This window comes from Sarcophilus harrisii, chromosome 1 (genome assembly GCF_902635505.1).
Source record: "Sarcophilus harrisii chromosome 1, mSarHar1.11, whole genome shotgun sequence".
NCBI lineage: Eukaryota > Metazoa > Chordata > Mammalia > Dasyuromorphia > Dasyuridae > Sarcophilus > Sarcophilus harrisii.
The window spans coordinates 586766846-586790767 of NC_045426.1; the positions used below are offsets into that span (position 1 = coordinate 586766846).

At 35.5% G+C, this 23922-nt stretch overlaps 1 protein-coding gene across 5 annotated transcripts in view; it reads right to left on the minus strand.

Moving 5' to 3' along the window:
- Positions 1–23922, minus strand: part of DPYS (dihydropyrimidinase) — a 136378-nt gene that overhangs the window by 60941 nt on the left and 51515 nt on the right. For all 5 annotated transcript variants that reach the window (XM_031947107.1, XM_023496447.2, XM_023496448.2 and 2 more), the window contains 3 exons: positions 19336–19515; positions 14180–14369; positions 1042–1198 (listed from right to left, as the gene is read on the minus strand). In XM_031947107.1, coding sequence (XP_031802967.1) covers positions 1042–1198; positions 14180–14369; positions 19336–19515 — 527 coding nt within the window. The remainder of the gene's footprint in view (positions 1–1041; positions 1199–14179; positions 14370–19335; positions 19516–23922) is intronic.

Genomic DNA, 23922 nt, shown 5'->3' on the forward strand with positions numbered 1-23922 from the left:
AGGAAATGCTAATTGTCAAAAATTATTAACTAAAAATACAGATGTATTTTTTTCCCCATCCAAGTTCACAAATTCCCTGAAAGGGATGTTTGTATCTCAGTTAAAAAACCTCTAGCTAGTGAATAAAAAGTAAATAGAAAGGGATATACAAACAAAATTAAAATGGAGCAAGTCATTAATAGATACTTTGGTTCCTTTTAATTCAGAGTGGATGTGAGAGTATATCAATGTAAGAATTCTAAAAGGAGGTCTTCCCCAGCCAAGTTGATTTTCCAAACACCATAGGGGCAAACTAAAACAGATGAAACCTGTGATATTCAAAGAGGAGAAATAAAAGTATCTAATCTATTGCAGTTGGAAAACACAGTCCCTTCCAACCTACATCTGGTATACTAACTAAGAACCTGGATAGAACTTATATAAAGGAAAGGAATAAATATTTTATTAAATATTATTCTATGCTACTCACTATGCTAAGCACTTTACAAATATCTCATTTGATACTCACAACAACACTGGTAGATAAGTGCTATTGTTTATTTTCATTTTGTCTTTGAGGAAACTGAGGTAGACAGAATCAAAAGTGACATGCCCAGAGTCTCATACAGCTAGTATGTGTTTGAAGCCAGATTTTAACTCAGATGTTATTCTCAACTCTATCCATTATATCACTCATTTGTCTCTTATGATCTACCCTGTCTTTTCCCCAAAATCTTCCCTTGCTGCCTCTTATGATCTAGTAGAATGTAAGCTCTTTGAGCAAGAAGACTTCATTTTTTGTTGTATTCTCACATGGTAAGTACTTAACTACTTAGAGGTTAGAGTGGAAGGAGCATGAGAGATGTAATTGTCTCTTCGTTTTATTGCTGAGGAAATTGAGATTCAGGGATTTGGCCAAGGTTAGAAAGATAATTAGTAGAATAACAATGGTAAAATTTGCACTAAGTTCTTCTGACTCCAAATCTTCCCTACTCCATCCTGCTGCCTCCACTCTACCAATTTACATGGTCTCAGTATTTATGACTTCTTTTGAATAATTACTTAGCCAGTAGATTCATAAGGAAATCAGGAGTTGAAGGATCTGGTCTTAGCGGGGGTCCCATGACATGGTGGGCAGCATGATGCCATTCTTTATTCCAATAGTGAGTCCCATCTGTTCCAAGACCAGCGGCTATAGGTTCCCCAAAGACCACCTTTCCTGAAAAGTACAAAAGTTTCATCAGCACTTAAATGTTGAGTATGCTATTCTTTCGCCTTGAGGAAAAAAGAAGGGGAGAGGGGATTAAAATCCATTCATGCATATACTTTCTGCATTTAACTACATTTGAGGAAGTACATTTCATAACATCAGAGATATAAAATTCTAATTGGTTACATCTTGGTAAATGTTATTATTCTTTTTCAGACAGGTTCTCCCTGGAGAAGAAGGATGCTTATAAATTCAATGAGAACTCTCCTTTAAACATGAACAGCTAACAATAACAATAACAGCTAAACTATTCAACACTAGCAAAAAAAATATCATCCATTGATAATAAAATCTTAGCCAGGGATGCATACTCAGACAGAGGTTTATGTCACATACAGATTCACACAAGAATTTTAGAAATGAAAGAGATCTCGGCATCCAGCCTCTACCTGGAAGTCATCTGAAAGGAACAATACAGCAGGTAAGTGGTCATCCAGTACCTATTTGAAGGGAAGGGAAAGTTTACCACTTCTTGAGGCAGGCCATGTCCATTTTGGCCACTGTTTATTGTAAAAGGCATCGAGATGATTCAGTGGATAGAACACCAGGCCTTGAGTCAGGAAAACTCATCTTCTTGAATTCAAATCTCGCCTCAGACATTTATAGCTGTGTGATCCTGCGCACATCACTTAACCTGTTTGCCTCAGTTTTCTCATTTGTAAAATAGTTTGGAGAAGGAAATGGCAAATCATTGCAGTATCATTGCCAAGAAAACCCTAACTGGAGTCATGAAGAGTCTGAGGCAACTAGAAAAACAACTGAACAACAACTGTGAAGAAGCTTTCCCTAGGATTCAACCTAAACTCTCTCCTCTGCAACTTCCATCTGTTTCTCCTGACTCTGCCTTCTGAGGCCAAACAAAACAAGTTTAAATCCCCTCTTCCATGTGCTAGCTCTTGAAATACATGAATACAAATATGTCCCCTTTGGATTTTCTCTTTAGCATGCTAAATATCCTCAATGTCTTTAGTCTATCCTTCAATGGCATTAACTAAAGTTCTCTTCTGCATACTCTACCATTCATTTTTAACAGTGATTTTAAGTTGTGGTGCCCAGAGTGGAATATAATATTCCAGATGTGGCCTATTATAGAAGGATCTTGCATGCTAGCTAGGTAGTATGGTATGATAGGGGGAAAAAACCCAAATGACTGTAGTCAGATGCCCTGGGTTCAAATCCTGCCTCTGGTAACTGTGTGACCAACCCACAGGCTAATCAAGTCCCTTGACTATCTATCCTGAATTGCTAGCAGTATTGACTGTCTATCTTAAATTGCTAGCAGTATTTGCACCTTAAGGTTTTCAAAGTACTTTCCAAATATTATTTCATGTGCATAATATCCTGGCAGGTAGATGCTACTATTATCATTTTAGAAATGAATTAAGTTTTTTTTTAATTTTATTTATTTATGGCAAGGCAATTAGGTCACACACAGTTACTATCTGCGGTCAAATTTGAACTCAGGTCCTCTTGACTTCAGGGGTGGTACTCTATATCATCTAGCTGCCCTACAGTAAATTGCCAAGGCAGGATTTGAACTCAGGTTTACCTACTTCCAGAGCTAGTGTTCTATCTACTATGCCATTTAACTTGGCTTCAGATTCCCCATCCACAAAATAGGGGTGTTGAGCTAAATAGGTCTGAGATTCTTTCTAGCTCTGGAGCTATTATCCAATGACAATAACCTCTCTATCTTATCTCTTAAGGAAGTCAAGATTGAATTAGATTTTTGACCATATGATACTATTGATTGTAATCCATGAAACCCCCCTATCATTGTCATACAAACTTCCGAGAGCACATAGAATGAAAGCTTATCAAAGATATAAAAGTATAGCTATAAAATGAATTTTTATTTGAAATCCAGGCTCTACTTCTGGTTAACATTCATGGTTATCCACTGGATGATGGGCTAACAAACTACCCCTGTGAACAAAGCAGGCCCTTTGTTTTTGGATGATTTCCTAGCTTAGATTTTTTTTTACATTTTAAAATACAGTTGTTAACTGACCCTTGCACTAAATCCTCTAAGCTGAAGTAGAATAAGGGTAATCTATAGGAAGACACTGGCTTGACTACTTGGTTTACTCAAATGCCAGTTTTAATTAAAAGTAAGTAAAATCTGTGATTTTATCAGTATGGAGAACTATTGGTATGATAACCCTGCACCAATGCACCATGGCAAGCCCTCTATTTCTTAGTATGTAAATCCAAGGAAGTTGCCTAAAAGTAGAGAAATCAAATAACTTTAATAATAAATGTTAATTGCTACTAATGTTTATTGACTGAAATAATTTGGCTGTATGGATATGTAAGTATCAGAGGTAGGATTTGAACAAAGATTTCCCTGATGCAACCTCTACATTCTATCCACTATCTCATATTGTTTTGCTAATAGTAGCTAGCCAGAATTCCTAGATCCCAGAAGTAAATGTAGCACTCTGGAGAGGAGAAAGCATATAGCGTCCAGCTGTCAAAATTGTTACTCATTTATGACAAATTCTTTTATGTCTTTGTGTCTGTTTCCTATTCCATGCAAAGAAAATGATACCATTGATATCCTCTATGCTGTGTCTAAAAAGAGAGTGACCAAGAGGATAAGGAAACTGGAAATCATGTGATCTCTGAGGTCTCTTTAAAATCTGTGATTCAGTGGTCTTTCTCTGGCTTGCTGAAAGAGGAGTGACCATTGTGAAAAATAGGTTTTGGTGCCTATTGTTTTTCAATCATTCTAAATTCACTAGTGAGCTAAAATTAGTAAATTCTGAATATAATCATCCTATCTCTTTCCCCCTGTCCCTAGAACTGAATACTTTACTGAAAAACAGTAAAGCCCCAAACAAGCAGTCTAATGACCATGCTGACTATATATGAAACATTCTGCCTCCACAGTCACTTAGGAGTCTTGATTTTTAACTCACACTAAGGAGGAACATATTATTTACTTCATAGTAACAAGCATTTTTAAGCACTCCCTATATGCCAGGCTTTATGCTAAAAACTAGAGATGCAAAGAAAAGCTATAAACAAAACAAGAAAACTAAAAAAGCAAAAAACTCCAATCCCTTCTCTCAAGATGTATAATAAGAGAGAAAACATGAAAACATGAAGATATATATGATATGTAGTCAGAGCATGTGAAGATAATTTTAAAGTGGAAGGCATTAACAGCTGGAAGGACCAAGGTTTCCTACAAAAGGTAAGATGTGAACTAGTTTTTAAAGAAGCCAGAGAACTTAAGAAGCAGAGAAGTAGAAGGAGAGCATTCTAGGTATAAGGATAGCTAGTCCAAGGAATGAAGACAGGAGATAGGATTCTTTTTTCCAGAATTGCAAGTTAATGTAGCTTGATTTACAGTGACTGGAGAAGAGAAAGGTATATACATATAAAAACTGAAAATGGAGGAAGGGGGCAGGTTATGAAGAATTTTAAATGCCAAATAGAGAAGTTTCATCTTTGATCACAGAAGTAAAAGGAAATCACTTGAGCTCTTTGAGCAAGGGGAAAGATGTGGTCAGACTAATACTTTAGAACAATCACCTTGACAGATGAGTAGAAGAGGATGGATTGAAATAGAGACTCAAAACTGGTATTTAATTTAATTTGAAAAGTAATTATTATAATAATCTAGGTGAGGATTAATGGGGATTTGAATTAAGAATGTAGCTGTATGAATGGAGAGAAAGGAACATACATGGGAAATGTCATAAAAGTGAAAATGACAAAATATGGCAATAGATTCTATTGTGGGATGTACAGAATGACAACATAATTATGAAGACTGGGTGATTAGAAGGATTGTAGTGCCCTCAGCAATGTTAGGGAAGTTAGGTAGACGGAAGGATTTAAGGAAAAAGATAATGAATTTAGTTTCGGACATATTGAGTTTAAGATGTCTTACAGATTATCTAGTCTAGTAGACAGACATATGAGGCTAGAAGTCAGGGGAGAGTTTAGGACAGGAAAAATAGATTTGAGAATCGTCTGCTTAGAGAAGATCATTGAATTCTTAGGAGCAAATGAGATTAAGTAAAATAGTACAGAAAGAGAGGAAGGTACTGGGCAGAGGCTTGGGGAACATCCACAGGTATTAGGCACAAACTAGATGAAGATCCAGCATAAGGAGATTGAGAAGTAGCAATCAGACAAGAGAAGCAGGAGAAAACACTGTTATGAAAACCTAGACTAAAAACAGTATCAAGAAGAGAATGCTCAACAGTGTCAAAAGTTGTATAGAAATCAAGAAGGATGAAGACTGTGAAAAGGCCATTAGATCTACAATTAAGGATCATTGGTAACTTTGAAGAGGTAGTTTTAGTAAAATGGTGAAATTCAGAAGGCAGACTACACAAATTTTAGAAGAGTAAGAGGCAATAAAATGGAGACATTCATTGTAGATGGCTTTTTCAAGAAATTCAGACATGAAAAGAAGAAAGGACAATAACTAAGAGGGATGATTAGGTGAAATGAGAGTATTTTTTTTAAAGATGGAGACATGGGTGTGTTTGTAGGCAGCAAGGAGGTATACAATATGTAGAAAATGTGGAAATGATAGCTTTGGCAAATTTTGGGAGGGAAGATTGGGTGGAATAGGATCATTTGTGAATGTAGAGGGGTTTTTCCTGGCAAGAAGAAAGGCTACTTTTTCATCTGAGACTAGAATGAAGGAGAAGATAACATGAGATAAAGAGGAGATAGGAGGAGGGTGTTTGATGGGAGACTTGTGGAAAAACTTGATTTGGAGCTGCCACCCTGAAAAATGGACTATTGAATCAATTAAGGAGGAATAGAATGTTTTCTAGCTTCACAATAGGCAAAAGTACCATAAGATTTTACACATAAATAGAAAAAACCACAGGCAAGTTGTGATGGATGAAAAAGAATCACCCTGATGTGTCCTTGCTATTCCCCAAAACAGGAGATAAAATCGTCTCTCTCTATTTTTTAAAATAAGTGCCCAATAACATGAGCAATGCCGAACTTAGTGACTTAATTTGCAATCACTTCCCAAATTGCTAACTCAGTACTTTCTAGGGTGCTTTGTCACAGGAAAGATACTTATCACATGTTCTATTCAATCACTTGTCCTATCAAGGTAATAGAAGACAAAAGTTCCAAAAGTTCTACCCTTTTAATAACTATCAGCAAGAATTAAAAAGATCAGATCCTGCCAGTATTCTTTTGAGATCTGATGACAGGTAATTTTCTCAGTCATCCTTCTTTCCCCATCTTAGAATGTCTTGGGCCACTTTTCAGAATGTGCAGCCAACTATCACTTCCATGAGTTAATGCTGAGGATGGAGACAGTGAGAGGTGTGGAGGGAGGAATAAAACTGGCTGACAATTGTTCATTTAGTGAAAATGTCAACCTCCTTTCATCAAAACCTTCAGAAACACTAAACAACTGGGAAAATTCACTAGTTTTTTCTACTTGAAGTAGGAAATCTGATTACTGAGGCCAAAAAGCTGTCAAGGGACTAAAAAACAAAACTAAACTAAACAAAAACAGGCAAGAAAAGGGAGAAACAAAAGACTTCAATAATCTATAGATCAGAGGACTAGACCCCATATAAATAACTAAGAATTGATTGGTTGCATATAAAAAAGGATGTGGAATTCAGAGTGGGAAGTACTCCTGGTACTTTCTACTTTCTCTTCCTTGGCAAAGCTCAGGGCAAGGGCAACATGAGATTACATAAAGAATGGTAACTTTGGAGTCATAGAATCTGGGGTGGCATCCTAATTTTGTCTCTTCTACCTGATTGACCACAGGCAAGTCATTTTGTTTTCTGAATTTTGTTTTTATAATGTTAGTATAGATGAGGGGATTGGCTTGAGTTCTAAATCCATTTTCCAGTTCTAAATCTATGCTCCTTTGTATTTTTAATAGTTTCAATCTACTTCATGATATCTATTGCTAGGTTTTAGCATTTTCCATTCTAGTGCTCATTTACCAGATAAAGCACTGGGATGATCAAAGATGTTCTAATCCATTCTTCCTGTATTTACAGAGAGGACCTGTAATTTCATAGGTAAATCAGACTCCCAACTAAGAAACTCTCTCTATCAAGAAAGATCAGAATCTACCTGGAAACCCAGAATCTTAGAGGGTGATTGTGGAACTGACAATGTAAGTGATTTGTTTAGGGTCACCCAGTCTGGATATCAGAGACCATCATCATGACTCCAAACCTTAAATCTTCAACACCAACTCTCTATCTACTCATTATTTGTCTCATTGTAATATTTTTCTTATTACTCTAGCTATTCAAATGGTTTCAGCAACTCTTGAGAGATAGATTTTTATCAATAATCTCCTCCCGGTACCTCAGCAAATATTATGTTTCTTTTAGAGCATTCTCTGCCTCTCTTTCTGTGTTGTCTCTCTGTGTCTCTCTCATCTCTTCTGTTTCTTTCTGTGTGTCTATCTCTGCCTCTCTCTATGTGTATATGTCTCTCTCTGTCTCTGTCTCTTTCTCTGTCTCCCTGTCTCTTTGTGTCTCTGTTTCTGTGTCTCTGTGTCTCTTTCTCTTTTCTCTCTCTCTCTTCTCTTTCTCTCAGTCTCTCTCTCTTCCATCCTCCACCCCCTCACCCTTCAATCCCCTCAGCCCCCCACTACTCCCACCCATCAAGATGGGAGAAAGTCTGCAACAATTAAAAAGTTGTTCTTTTCTTTTTAAAAGCATTCTGAGAAGTACTCTTCTGAAGATATTTTGGTTCCAAGAGATATATTCATAAAAGACAGAGGAAAAAGATGTATGAAATATGTAGGTCTGACCCAAGGGGAAAAAAACCTATAAGGAGAATGCTTAAAGATAGATTTTTAAAAACATAACACTTTCATTTTTAAAAAATTAAAAGAACAAGAAACAGTTAATTACTTAAAATCCAGTAGCAGAGTAAATTAGATGTGAAAGAAAGTTTGTGTTATGTAAGCTAAGGCTGAGAACCAAATCATCACTGAAGCAACACACACTTTGATTATATCCACAAAGTGAAAATCCTAAGAGTTAATTCACTTCACTTGGGTAAACAGCTTATTCCCAAAGCAATGACTGCCAGAGGGGAGAGAGTACTACTGCAGAGGCCCACACCATGGCTGCTTGTCACCACTGCAATGTTCTCAAGAATATAAGAAAAATGGTTGCAAAGAGTTTGCCTGAAATGGAAGACTAAGGAAATTGAAAGGGTTTTTTTTCCCCCACAGAGACAGACAGAGAGCAGAAACTACAATGCACATATATAGTATAATGGATTTAGCAGAAAGAATATTTGATAAGTTTAAATGAAAACTACAATACCTTAAAAGAATGAAGGATCATTTGAGTGGATAAAATTGATAGTTGTGTACAAAGTACTTAATAAATGCTTGTAGATTGAACTGAACAGCACTATGAAAACATGTCAGAAGTTCATTATGAGAGGAAGAAAACCATAGTAAACATAGATCACACAGAGCAAAGAGTAGATTTCTAGAAAATATCCCCATTCTAGGACCTCAGTAACTGAAAGCAAGGACATTTAATGAATCTATATAAATGCTAGTCACATTGAGAAGCATAGGGGAGGAATCAAAAGAAAGAGTCATACCATGTTCCAGTATTTTAGTAGGAATAGGAAAAGCAGGATAAGCATATTAGACACAATTATTGCACAAAACAATTGTTAATTAGGTCATGCTCCCATTTGAATTTAAAGCCACAGGCCTTCCTGGAATTTGACTTCTAAAATGCATAAGATCCACTGCCAAGACAAGTCTCCCTGGATTAATCTTCTATTGGCATCATAATTCTATTTTACTTAGCCACCTTTGAATTTAAGTACCAGTATCAGAGGTTAGTACTACTTAGGTGAAAGTCTTCTAAGAAGAATAATGATGATATAGAAAGAATGCTGAACTTAAAGCCAGAGGCCCTGGATTCAAGTCCTGACTTTTTTTTTTAACTTACTAACTGTGTGGCCTTGAGCCAAGCAATCATTTAACACCCATAGGCTTCAGTTTCCTCATCTGTAAAACCAGGGGAATTTGACCAGATAACTTCCAGTGTTAGTGTAATCCTAAATCAATATTTGTGATTTTTGAATCATGAACTCAGAACTGAAAGATGATTCAGGGTTTCCCAGAATGATTAATAAAACTATCAATAAAAGTTTCCTCTATAATGCCCTCAATTAGCATTCTATGCAGCTTTAGCTTGAGAATTCAATCAGGGGCCACCCATTGCTTACCAAGACAGCCCCTTTTCCACTTTTTAAATTGTTTTCTTTGGTTTGCTTATATCAACTCTCTGATAGTCTTTGACATGGGAAATAAATGAGATATGATTCTTCTTGTGATTTCAGGATCAAGCATAAAATAGAAAAATACTATTTCCTGTCAGCACCCCAAAGGGGTAAATTGAAGCAGTAGCATTTGATAGATTAGAGCCAGAAGTTTCATTCACATTTTCTTCTGTCTACCACAATTTAAAGCTAAAATAACAGAGATCCCAGCAAAAAGAAACCGACCAGAATATCCTCTCAGACAAGATTTTCTTAGCACCGCTGGCTGATTCCACCTTGAACTTATCTGGCTCTCCTTCCAAGGTTGCAAATAGACATTCAGCCACACACTCAGGCTGAGTAACCATTTACGTTAGACAAGGAGGAAAGAAAACCACTGACATTTATTTTATATCCTTTGTGCCTCTTAGGAGGGAAGATGAGTGGGTGAAAATCTTTGTGGGCTGACAAAGTTCTTGTTCTGATTTTTCAGGCTAAGCTGTTCATCCCTCTCTGAATGAGGAGACTATTCATAAATATGTATTATTGTGCCACAGATTCCAAAAGAATGCTAAAATGACCTGTCATCCGGGACAATGAATGTGGCCAAAATCAGATGATGTTTTGTTCAACATGCCTTTCCATGACATGCTCACATATATAACATTTAGCACTTATAAAATGTTTTACGGTTTGCAAAAACAACAATAACCAAAAAAAAATCTTTACATGGAGTATCTCATTTCATCTTCTCAACAACTATGTGAAGGGAGGGAGAGAAAGGAGGAAAAAAAGCATATAGTAAGAACCTACTGTGTTCTGGGCACAATACTCAGCACTTTACAAATATTATCTCATTTGATCCTCACAGCAACCCTATGGGGGGTGCTATTTTTGCTCCCATGATACAATTGAGGTTACTGAGGCAACACAGCTAGGAAATGTTGGAGTCCAAATTTGCAAATCAAGTTTTCCTGGTTTGTAGCCCAGAGTTCTATCCACTGAGCTACCTAGATTCTTCCATGGAAGGAAATGGAAGATAGAAGAGATTAACTGATCTATCCAGGAGCACACAACTAGTAAATGTCTAAGAGAAGATTTGAACTGAAGTTTATCCTGGTTTTAAAGCTAGCTCTCTATCCATTGTGCTACAAAAACATCCTCTGTTGTGACTCTATGAGAGCCTCAAACCATTTTCAACCCTCTTCCTCTGCCCTTTTCAGATGCTTGGCTGTCTTTGCTCAAAATTAACTGGAAATGAGGTAACTGATTGCCATAGCAAATTCATTCAACTCAGCAAATATCCATTAGACATCTAGTATGTTCAAAACACAGGAAACAACAAGAAGGAAGATTGAGGAGGAAAATGAGGACATAAATGCTCTCACAACTGAGGGCAATTATCAAAGGCTTCATGGAGGAAATGGTGTTTGAGTTAAGTCTTGAAATAAACTAAAGATCCTGAGAAGCAGAGGTAAGAATGGAGTCTAAAAAGAGAGGGGATGAGGGCAGAGAGAAGAAGGTTTGATGGTTTATGCACATGCACAGAGGGAGGATAGCATGCTGACTTTGGAGAACAGCTAGAACATAGAGTTCATGAAGGGAATTGTATGAACGAAGGCTATAAAGATAAGGGATAATCAATCCATCTGTGGAAGGTCTTAAATATCCTGTTAAGGGGATTCTGTTTTTTTTTTTTTTCCTTTTCTATAAGCAATAGAAAACCACTGAAAATTTTTAACAACAAAGTGACATGTATATACCTAAATCTTACAAAGACTATTTTGTCAGTCAATGTGGTACATAAATTGGAGGGGAAGAAATTGGACTTGGACTAGTCCAAGAAAGAAGTGATTGATAAGAGCAAGAAAGAAGTGATAAGATTGACAAGAGTAGACTTTGTCTAAGTGGATACGGGCATGAGCAGAGAGATTTTGAGGAAGTAGAATTGACAAGACTTAGCAACCAAATGAATGAGACTGAAGTAAGGGAGAACAAAGAGTCAAGGTAACTGAAGTTATAAACCCAGTTGAGTGAGGTTGATGATAACCTCAACAACAACAACAACAATAGGGAAATTTGGAGAATATATAGGCCTGTTCCTGTTATTTCCAATATCATAGTTAGATTGAATTATTTGTAGTATAACAATACTTTCTTAAAAATATTTTCTATGTTCCCCTTACCCCTGCCACAATGTTGCTTCTAAATCAAACATTATCCTGACTCAGCACCAGCTGCCCAACTATAGCTACTTTATATTTGGGGAAAGATTTTTAGTGGTCCACATTTAGGTTTAATAACTTTTCTATCAGTGTCCTATATTCTAAATTTTTTCCTTGGATTTCTATAATACTCTAAATGGAATTTTGTCCCAAGGGAGGAAGGAAAAAAAAAGATCAAGAAACTGCTTCCTGACAGCATTGTCAAAACCTCAGCTCGCTGGTGGGTTAAGTCTGGACATTTCTGCTGATTTTACTGTTTCTTAAATGATATTCTGACATTGTGGACCTGACAGAGGATGGTATATGGTACATGACTTGCAAAGGTAAGTAATTATAGAATGACTAATTCTATAATGCTGGCAACAGAGCCATCTGGTGGAAAAATTCTAACTTATCATTCTAAAAACCAAACCCTGAAAAAAGGGACTCTCCTTAATCCATTAAAGATCTGAAACTATCAAGTGCTGCTGCTAGGAACATAGTGATATGTACTGTTTATAGAAAGGCATCATTGTCCCCTGTGTATGGTATGATGCATACCCTTTAAACAAGACACTGGTATAATGAGATGAAGAATAGGAAATTCCTTTGTTTGAGGTTTGTTTCAATAAAATAGAAGCTAATATTTTACTTTAAAAAACTTACTAAAATTGATTTTCTTTACCCTCCCTTACTGGGGAAAAAGAAAAGGAAAACAAAGTTCTTACAGCACAGATGCATATAGTTAAGCAAAGCAAATTTCCTCTTTGGCCATGTCTAAAATTGTATGATTCATTCAATGCTCCAAAGATATCGTTCTCTGTTAGGAAATGAATATTCTATGTACTTTGGAAGCAACAGACCCTAATTTTGACAATAATTATTACCATTCTCTGGCTCCCTCAGGTTTGGCTCTGGCATGGAGGTGAGCCTGCTTCTCAAAGACTACAGCTGCAAGACCCAAACTCCAGCAGAGATCAAGAGCTCTGGACTGGAAGCAGGTGTCTTGAGTTTGAATCTTCTTCAGTTACTTACTATCTGTATGTCTTTAGACATATTACTTTGTTTCAATATGTGTAAAAATGGATATAATAATAGCACCCACCCTGACAGGGCTGTCATGAGAAAGAAATGAGACAACATATGTAAAATGTTCTGCAAATGTTAAATTGTTGTAATGTTAGCTGTTACTGTTATTGTTATTATTCATGAGGGATCACCAGCTCAAAGGCATGAGAGAATCTAGGTTCACTGAGATAAGGAATTGTTTTATTTTTTGTGTTGATAAGCCTCAACATCCAGCAGAGTGTCTGACACATAGTAACACTTATGGCACATAGTAAACACTTAATAAATGCTTTTTGATGATGTGATTAATAGGAGGAACATGCATAAAGAACAAAAAGAAGGCCAATTTGGCTGAACAATGAAGTGTAGAAGAGGTAAGTTTGGATAATTAAGAGGTAGTGAAAGGCTTTAAAGGACAAACATTTAAAGCCACAGGAATGTTCAAAAAAATCTGGGTCACCACTGATCCCAATGGGGACTATAATCAACAACAGTGAAGGAACTACTTTTTCTGATAAATTAATGTTGTTCTCAACCCCTCACTCACCCTATATAGCTAATCAATCACAACTGCCACACTGGTCACTTTCAATCCCCTCAGAGTATATCACTCTAGTCCAAGCCCTCACCACTCTTACCTAGATTATTGCTATATTTTTTCTAATTAATTAGTCTCCTTGCTGCATGTTGTTTTCTACTCCAATCTCTAGACTTGCCAAAGTAATTTTCCTAAGGCAAAGATCTAATCAAATTTTTCCCTCCTCAGTAATGATCCTAAGCCTAGGATCAAATAAAACTCCTCTGTTTGATCTTAAAAGTTCTTCATGGGGGCAACCAGATAGCTCAGAGGATAGAGCTCCAGTCCTGGAGTCAAGAGAAACTGAGTTCAAATCCACCCTTAGACATTAACATTTACTAGCTGTATGACCCCAATTACCTCACATATACATACATACATACATACACAAAGAAGAAAAAATATTCTCTTCCATCTATAATGGATATATTATAGTATACACCTATTTATATACATTTAGTCTCCCCCATTAGAAAATAAACTTCCTGAAGATAGGAACTCTTTGCAATTTTTCATTGTAGCCCCAGAACTTAGCACAGTAACTAGAACATAGTAAGTGCTTTAAAAATGTTTGTAAATCGATTGCTAATAATTTGGCCTTTGCCATATTATTTAATCTATTTAATCACTTTCTGATTTGTGAAATAGGAATAAGTCTGCTATACTTAGTCCATGAGGCTATTGAAAGGACCAAATAAGATGATGAATTTCAAATGTTTCACAAGTCTTAAAGTGGCATTCCAACATCAACTTCAAAGCTTATTGATTGAATCTGAAATTCATTTTGAATTGAAATTTGAATTTGAAATAAAATGGTACCTTCTCTCCTCGCATCAGCTATTATCTTAGCTGAAGACTTGCTCATCACATGCACAACATAGAGTGGACAGTTTACAGCATTAGCTATGGTGATGGCTCTCAGAGTGGCTTCTGCCTCTACAGCTTCTGGACGGCACAGCTCGTGGCCCTCAGGACCTGTTATTCCCAAAGCCAACATCTTCTTTGCCCCCTGAAAATTGACCAATAAAAATGCATACACATGTAAAACCAAATGCACTTAAGATACCAAAGCATTAAATAAACTGAGTAAAAATCAATTGTTTACCTGCGTGTTATACAAGAGAGAAAGAGAGAAAAGAAATGTCTTTTCACTAATTTATAGTTAAACTACTTGGCTTGATCAACTGAAAAAAAATTCTAATGAGAATTAATGCTAATTAGGTTCTTTATAGAAAACTAGTCAAAATTATTAATAAGGATAAAATATTCAGGATCATTATTGATTCAGAATGAGCAATGCTAACATTATCTCTAGCCTAATAGATATTCATCTTTTAAGAATCTCATGATCAGTGTATTAAGGAGAAGTTTCTATAGTGCAGCAGTTAGACATCCAACATAAGTCCTGAGGGAAAAAAAAAAATGGAGCTGGGCTGACTCCAGGTTATGTTCTGTCTGAAATTTAAGTACAATTTTAATCCTAATTACATAAAAGATAGGTTTTAGTGAAAAAAACAGATATTGGAGTTAGGAAAAATTCACTCCCACCTTGCAATAAATAGGACCAATATCTACCAAGGTTTCTTCCTTTCCCTACAATATGGATTAGGCTAATTTTTCCTTAAAAGGAAACAAACTGTCCATGGAACTTAATTAGCCTTGGAAGGAGACCAAATATCAAGTTTCATGTTCTTTAACATAGCTTCCTAGTTCATATCGTTTCCTAGTAGTCTTTAACTATATTGATGATGAGCAGCTAGATGTTACTTGAGGGTAGAGGGCCTGGCCTGGACTCATCTTCCTGAATTCAAATCTGGTTTCAGAAACTTACTAGTTATGTAACCCTGGGCAAGTCACTTAACTCTGTTTACCTCAGTTTACTCAAAAATGAGTTGGAGAAGGAAATGCAAACAACTCAAAGTTTCTTTAGCAAGAAAACTGCAAATGGGAACAATCAGACATGACTGAAAATGACTGAACACAACCATATTGATGGGACTTTTTAATCACCTAAGAACATTAAAAGGTCCATCAAAACATTGTCAGAAACCTTCTGACTTGGCAGATATCTTAAGAATTACCACAACTTGCCTTATCTGGTGACAATATGCATTGGTGGATCTTACTTAAAAGTAAAGACCACTGGACATGCATATACTTAATTATAAAGTACATACATGTTGTATAGTAGATAGAAAGCTGGCTTCAGAATGAAGAAGTCCTGCCTCTGATATATATAATGGGCCTTTTCTTCCTAAATAAGTAATTTTAGTATTAACTTAGTATTTTAGAAATTCCTTCTCTTCATATTTAAAAGTCTCCTGGACACTTGCAATTTTATTTTTTTAGTTTATAACTGAAATTGCTATATTTAACCACTAGATGTCTTGAAATTTGAAACATCAAAAATGACATGAAACATTTGAAATATTTGTTAATGTTGTTTTTCCTAATAGTGAGTTATGGTTTCTCTCACTCAACAAAAAATTTCTTTATTCAGAAATTCTTGTATTATTTCCTGTAATCTTGGGGATTTTTTTTTTCTGTTTTTACTTTTTTACTTTCTTCTGGGAGACCTATAATTCTTAAGTTCTTCAATCTCAGTTGTTTTGACTTATACACTGTAAAATTCATGTTTTTTAAAAAAGCTATTGCCTTTTGCTTTCCTTTTATCAATATTTCTTCTGCTTCAGTAATTTTATGTTCCAAATCTTTTTTCCCTCTCAGCTCTCTCTCTCTCTCTCTCTCTCTCTCTCTCTTTGATCTACCAATTCTTTAGGGAGATCCTTCATTATGTATCCAATTTTTCCTATTCTATTATTCATGTTTTTAAAATCTGTGTTGAGAAAAGGACTCACAATTGCAAAAATGTTTGTAGCATCTCTTTTTGTATAGCAAAGAATTGGAAAAGGAATAGATGACCATCATTTGAGGAATGGTTGAACAAGTTGTGGTATATGAAGATAATGGAATACTATTATTCTATTAAAAAAAAAAAAAAACTTGAACAAGGTGATTTTAGAAAGGCCTGAAAAATTTTACATCAACTGATGCTAACCAAAACAAGCAGAACCAGAAATTCATTGTACACAATAACAGCGCGAATGTGCAATGATCAACTCAACTATAAAAGACAGTTCTTGGGAACTGAATGAATGGCTATCAATTGAAGAATGGCTGAATAAATTATGCTATATGAATGTTATGGAATACTATTGTTCTGTAAAAAATGATCAGCAGGATGATTTCAGAGAGGCCTGGACAGACTTACATGAACTGATGCTAAGTGAAATGAGCAGAATCAGGAGATCATTATATATAGCAACAACAAGATTATAAAATGATCAACTCTGCTAGACATAGCTCTCTTCAACAATGAGATGATTCAAATCAGTTCCAATTATTTAGTGATGAAGAAAGCCATCTATACCCAGAGAGAGAACTGTGAGAACTGAGTGTGGTTCACAACATAGCATTTTTTACTCTTTTTGTTGTTGTATTTTGCTTCTCTCCCTTTTTTTTATTGGTTTGATTTGATTTTTCTTGTGTAACATGATAATTGTATAAATATGTATGCATATATTGGATTTAACATATATTTCTACCATGTTTAACATGTATTAGCTACTTGCCATCTAGGGGAGGGTATGGAGGAAGGGGAGGAAAATTGGAAAACAAGGTTTTGCAAGGGCTAATGTTGAAGAATTGTCCATGCATAAGTTTTGAAAAATAAAAAGCTTTAATAAATAAAATAAAATAAAATTTATGTAAGTGTAGTAGAGCAAGAAAGCACTGAGGGAAAGATAGGACTATATTCTTTCATTTTCTTTTTGTAAACCCAGCCATCAGTGATGTTATATGGTTTTCTTTCGAAATGAATATTTTGTCTAATTTAATTCTGAAATTTAATAAATTGGTACCATAAAAAAAGACTTATTTCTTCTCATTGGTTCAGTACTCCAAAACAATCCCAAAAGACATTGGACAGAAAATGCCACTTGAATTCAGAAAAAGAACTAAGGAGACTGAATGTAAATCAACACATGCTATGTTCACTTCTTTTTCCATTTTTATCTCTCCCATAGTTTTTCCCTTTTGCTCTGATTTTTCTCTCCCAACATGATTCATAAAGTAATGTATATTAAAAATAAAAAAATTTACCTGGAAAAAATAAAATAAAATCTGTGTTGAAAACTCATATTTCTACCTAAAATCATTCCTGAATTCATGTTAAGATTTTTTGCTTCTTTTTTTTTTAATTATCTTGAGTTTATTACTATTGTTCCATGGTCTCTTAGTAATCCTCAAGATTACAGTTTTCCTTGGAGCTATCTTGATTTATTTTCCTCCATCCTATGTTAAAAGATCCCTTTGAAACTTTATTAATGCTTCTATTATTGGTATCCTATCTGCTTTTTTATTTCTTATTTACTAGGCTTTTATTCAGGTTTCCTATATCGACATTTTGGTAATTTTCTGGTATTCACCATTATTTGCTATTAGGAATCATGGTCACTTTTTGCTCCTTCTCTCTTCCACTATTGCACAGCTTGCTGAGACTGGTTTGACTGAGACCCCTCAGTCTCCTCACTTTTGGGTTTCTGGAATTGAATAGGCTGAGGTTCTTGCCTTGGATACATTTTGGGAAAAAGAGAGAATGATCCCCAGCTGAATTTTCAGTCCCTTTGCCCTCGTGCTCAAAGCTTGTTTTCCTTTAATTTCAGGCTCACAGCACTGCATTCATCTTTCATCCTTTCTAAATCTTTTCTTCCCCTCCTCCACTCTGTTCTTTTCTCTTTTCTTTCTCATGGATAGATAATACAGTGTTTTCTGTCTTTAGTGAGTACAGATGAGTTTAAGCATACGTAGTATCATAGGGTCCCAATAGCTTGACCTTGAGTCCACAGGCCTGCAAGACTATTTGTAATATATATGGCCCATAGAGTTATTTGGGGATATAGATGCTAAATGAGACCTGTTTGTCTTAAGTTCTCCAGTGTTAATTATGGGGTTTTTACTTTCTGAGTTTCTATCTTCTTAACTTGCGGATTCAGTCATGGCTATTCCTTAAGACGTACACATCTAATAATATGATCAACAACTCTGTAAGATAAGTAATGCTTAGAAACTTAAGCTCATTAAGCTGCTTACCCAAGTCTCTCCTCACAATAAGCTCATTTTCTTCTCTCTAAAACAAGAGTTCTCAACTTTGTTTGTATCATGGGTATCTTTGGCAGCCTGATGAAGTTTATGGATCCTTTCTCAAAATATTGTTATTAAATGCATAAAATAAAATACATAGGATTATAAAGGAAACCTATTATATTGAAATACTTATAAATGGTTTTTAAAAATTTCATAGACTCAAAGAACACCACTTTAAGGTTAAAATGAGGATTCTAAAGTTATAAAACTCATGAAAGTAATGTGGAATTTCTGAAGTAATATGGAATTCTATATAAGAATATATATATTATAATATAAGACTATAAGAAATAGAATTCTCCATTCTCCAGAATACATTTTATGATTTAGTTTCTGACCAAAAACAAATCCATTGCCTCAATCAACCCACACTCAGGCTCTCAGATTGCATGGCTGTTTTCCCAGATGCTGGGATTCTGCACCAGCATTCTGAATGGCTCAAAACAAGAAGTACTAAAAAATGCAATGAGGATTATTAATATTTTTATAATAAGAAAGGCCTGAGATGTAATAATGGCTTACTATAAAGAAGGAAGTATTTATTTTAACTCTAAGAAGCTCTAAATAAACAGAAGGGAAAAGTGACCAATGCTCACAAATCATATTTCCACTTAAAGCACAGAGAACTGTGTTCTGGATTTCCTTCTTACCTGAAGCGTTAAATGAGTTTACTAATTTAAGCTTTCAGTTTTGGCACCAAGTAGGCCACTTGTCTTCCCTCACAGCTGTAGGCACTTTTATGTCTGCAGATTTGAAATGCACACACTCACCTCAGCAATCAAGTCTCCATTCTCAGCGTGGACTTGAGCAATTGCTCCAATTTCCTTGCACTGAGAAAAAGCTGCATACAGCTCTTCATCTCTAACCATGTACAGGTCTTTATAAGCCATAAACATCTTAAAAGAGTTAATCCCTTTATTTTGTGTTAGAATTTTCATTTCTTCTTTGACCTGAAAGGGAACAAATAAGATGGTTCTTGAACCCAAATAATAGTCATCACTCCCCAAAACTGGGTACCAAAGCAAGGAAACAGACAGTACCTAAACTTGAGGAAAATCTTAAAAAGAGGAAATTCTCTCTATCAATTCAAGGAGGCACTTTCTTTGCTATTTAGAGTCTTAGAACCAAATTCCTATCCTACTGCCATGACACTTTCAGGTAATAAGTCTCCTCCCTTTTTTTTCTGAGGCAATTGGGGTTAAGTGACTTGCCTAGGGTCACACAGTAAGTGTTAAGTATCTGAGATCAGATTTGAACTCAGGTCCTCCTGACTTCAGGCTGGTGCTAGTCTCCCCCTTTCTTACTCAGGTCACTCAATCATCCTTCATAATCCCACCTCGATTTTTGTTTACCACAATTTGAGAGGTTTTTGCATTTGCTTTGAGTTTAGTCTGTTGTCTTTTTTATAGTCCTCTGTTTATCTTAGGTTCATTTTCTGGCCTTCTTATCTTAAGTTCTAATACTGCTGCATTCCAATGGTTGTCTTAGTAGTTAGCTATCAATTGGGGTACACCTTGCTAATGTTCACTAAAATCCAAATATCCACTTCCAAAATAAAGGCCTCTATTTCTCTTCCCTCTCCCATCTTCCCTTTGGTCCTAATTTCCATTCTCTTGAGTGGCATCCTTGCTTCCACTGTTGAATTGTGCCAGCCTTCTGCTCAGAAATTTTCTGTCCCTGACCTTTGACCAGTTTTTGCCCTTCAGTGCCTGAAACTCTTTATCAATTATTTGAATAGATGTAAGCAACTGAGTTACAAATCAACAGTATAATTTGTCAAAATAAGACTTATTTATTTAATGTATGAATATTTATATAAAGTGTAACACCACAGAAAAAATATTTGGTTTTGAATGAGGAGATTCTGATTTAATTCCCAGCCCTGCTACTTAATACTCGCGTGAAACTTGGGCTAGTCATTAACCTTTTTGTCCAAGTGGTATTTTAATCCAAACTTCATTATCTTCATCTGTAAAATGAAGGGTTTGAAGTAGATTATCTCTAAAGTCTCTTCTAGAGCATAATCTATAAACTTAGGATGCTTAATGATAAACATTTAGAGTCAGAAAATATGGCTACCATTGGTAAGATTTTTAAAAACTGAAATTCTGCCACGTGCTTTTGAGCAACTATAATTTTCATTGCCTTCAGAACTGCAGTAATACTAATCAATGAGAGGAGGACTATGGAATATTTTAAAGCCTGAAATTCTAACAATTTTTAAAATCTATTTATAAGATCAAATGGATATATTTTCATTTCATATTACAACAATACAGTTTATGGATAAAGTATCTTTCCTCCATATGTATTATTTATTAAGCATCTATAAAATACATAAAAATGTCTTAGATCCTTTCCCTCAGGGCTCATATTATATATTTCATGTACTGTCATAAACGCTCACAATACCTTGGTGAGAGACAATCAAAGAAATAAAGTTAGACAGAAATGTATGAAGTCCTTCATATTAATCCCCTGCTTTCTGACAAAGTTTCCTGGGAAGGGATTCCTGGTAAGAGATCCTTGATCATCAAGATCAATATAAGAGCAACTGATCAGTATTAGGGTATCTTGCTGAGCAACAGAGAAAAAATTTCAAAGATAAATGAAACAAACCATTTTCTGGTTTTGCTTTTAACTAACAAGTTGTTCAACCAGTTTTAGAAAATTAAAACCCGTGAACATACTGGAGGCCTCATACTATATCAAATTTCCCCCGCCCCCTCCAAATAAATAAATAATTGAAATGAAAAGCTGCCTACTATTGAGAATCAAAATCTTAAAGGCAATATATAATTGCCTTCTACTAGCACATAAAATGGCTGTACAATAATTTTTAAGACATGAAATACAGAATTGCATTCTACTAATATTGTTCAGGGAATTTGGAATCAGCAGAACATGAAATGATCCAATTTTGGTGCAGAACAGAGATAATCACTACCTATTTTGTGACTAGGTAATATGAGATTTCACTTAATCAAGACTTTGATTTTCTGCCTCAGGAAGCAAGAATGACAGAATCTTATATAATCTGTGCTTGAGCACAACTTATTTTGCATTGCCTGTTTTGTTTTTGGTGTTTTGTTTTTTTTATGATGTTCAAATTTATTGAGTAGGTGCTATTTTTAAAATTCTCACTGAGCCAGAGTAACTGAAGAAGAAGAATAGGGGTAAAGACGGGAAGGGAGGGTAGGGAGGCTTTCTCAAGGAGGCCAGAAGGATTGGAATTGAAGCAATCTTACAGATGGGAACAATGAAATAAAAGAATAGTTAAATTTCCAATAGGGTATATGGTAGAAGAGGATAGACACTGGATCTTGAGTCTTCAACATTTCTAACCCAACCTAGTCACTTCATGCTATATCCTTGCAAACCTACCCCTTTCCCTGCCCATACCCACCATCATCATCTTTCTTTTTTCCTACCTCTTGGATTGAATCAAATCAGCATTTGATAACTGGTACCAGCAACTGGTAATTGTTTTTCAATAATGCCCAAGAATTTATGACCCTATTTGAGAAAAGATACTAGAATGGTTTGTCATTTCTTTCTCCAGCTCATTTTATAGATGAGAAACTGAGGTAAACAGAATTAAATAGCTTGTTTAGGGTCACACAGTTAGTTTGAGACCAGATTTGAATTAAAGAAAATGAGCCTTCCTAACTGCAACCCAGAACTCTATTGTACTCCTTGGCTGCCATTCTTCAAAAGGACATGTCAAATACTCACTCTATGATTCAATTTATAATCACTTTCTCTTCCCTCACCAAAAGACTTCTCCTTGGCCAGTATACCATTATATATGGCCAGTATACTATCTTAGAAATGCAAATATAAGGTTGGAAATGAGAAGTCTGCCTTGAAATTCATACTTGTATACCCTAGTATTTGGCATACTGCCTGGCATACAATAAGCCCTTAATAAATAATTTTACATTTATCCATATGTAAATAGAAAGTCACCATGTCACTGGTCCTCAAAGAGAAGAAACTAATCTTTAAAGGGTATTTGCAAATTCTTGAAACAAGATTGCAAATCTTGAAAGGGTATTGGCAAATTCTTACCAAATTGTTAGAATTTTGGGACCCATGACTTAAAAATTATGGGCAGCTGTGCCCAAGGAAAGAAAATCCACAGCTGCCTATTATATTACCTTCTGGGCTACAAGATTTTCCTGATGTTGGTCATGGGTACAGAGGAGATGTCATTGAAATTGGTCTTGGCTATTTCTCATCCTCTCTTCCTTCTAATATAGAATCACAGATTTACATCTGCAAGGGACTTCAGAGGTCATCTAGTCTAACTTCTCATTTTACAGATGAGGAAATTGAGGTCCAAAGAGATTCGAAATTTTATCTAAAGTCATAGATTATCCAATCTCATCTGAATTCATACTTGACTCTTATAGAGGAAAGAGGTAAAGAACTTAAGGAGAAGAGTGTTTGGACTCAAACTTAAGGAGGCAGAAAAAGTGACGAATTTTGTGATATATGTGAAAATGAACTACTTTAAAAAATCAACTGAAAGGGAGGCAGTTAGGTGGCACAGTGGAAAGAGCACCAGCCCTGAAGTCAGGAGGATCTGAGTTCAAATTTGAGCTCAAACACTTAACACTTCCTAGCTGTGTGACCCTGGGCAAGTCAAGTGACTTGGCCAATTGCCCCAATTGCCCGGGGGTTAGGGTGGGGTGAGTGGAGGAGAAGGAAATCAGCTGAAAAAGGCTGAACTGGGAAAAGGGAGAGAATAAAATGGATCTGACTTGTGTATGAAGGAAGAAAAAAAGGAACAAAATAAATGGAAAAATAACCACTGAATATTGGAGTCAAGAGACAGACAGGAGGCCCTTCCTGAAAAGGGATCATCTATGGAGGAAGCAGTTATTTTTTTCTCCAAGAAATGATGGTGTGGATCTGAGGAGCTATTAGGTAGGACATCATCTAGTAAAGACTGTGTGACTCTGGAAATTAATTAGCACCTCCTAGATTCTATTTCCTTACTTGTAAAATGGAGTTAATAATAATAATGAGGGTCAAAAGAGATGACATATATAAAGTACATTGTAAGCTTCCATGTAACTTTATTGTTATTCTTGTTGTTGTTTTTAATATTATTAAGTGATGTCAAGTGACTCATTGCTGAAATGAGACAAAAAATTTGTTGATCAAGTAACAGCAATAGAGATGTTTGCTTACTTGATGGTAAATATCACTAAGAGTTGTCAGAGAACATTCCAGAGACTTGGGGGCAATTAGAAAAACTAGAAATAACACTAGAAAAAAAAACTAGAAATATAAATATATGATTTAAGGCAAGTTACTTGATCTCCCTGAGTCTCCATTTTCTCATCTAT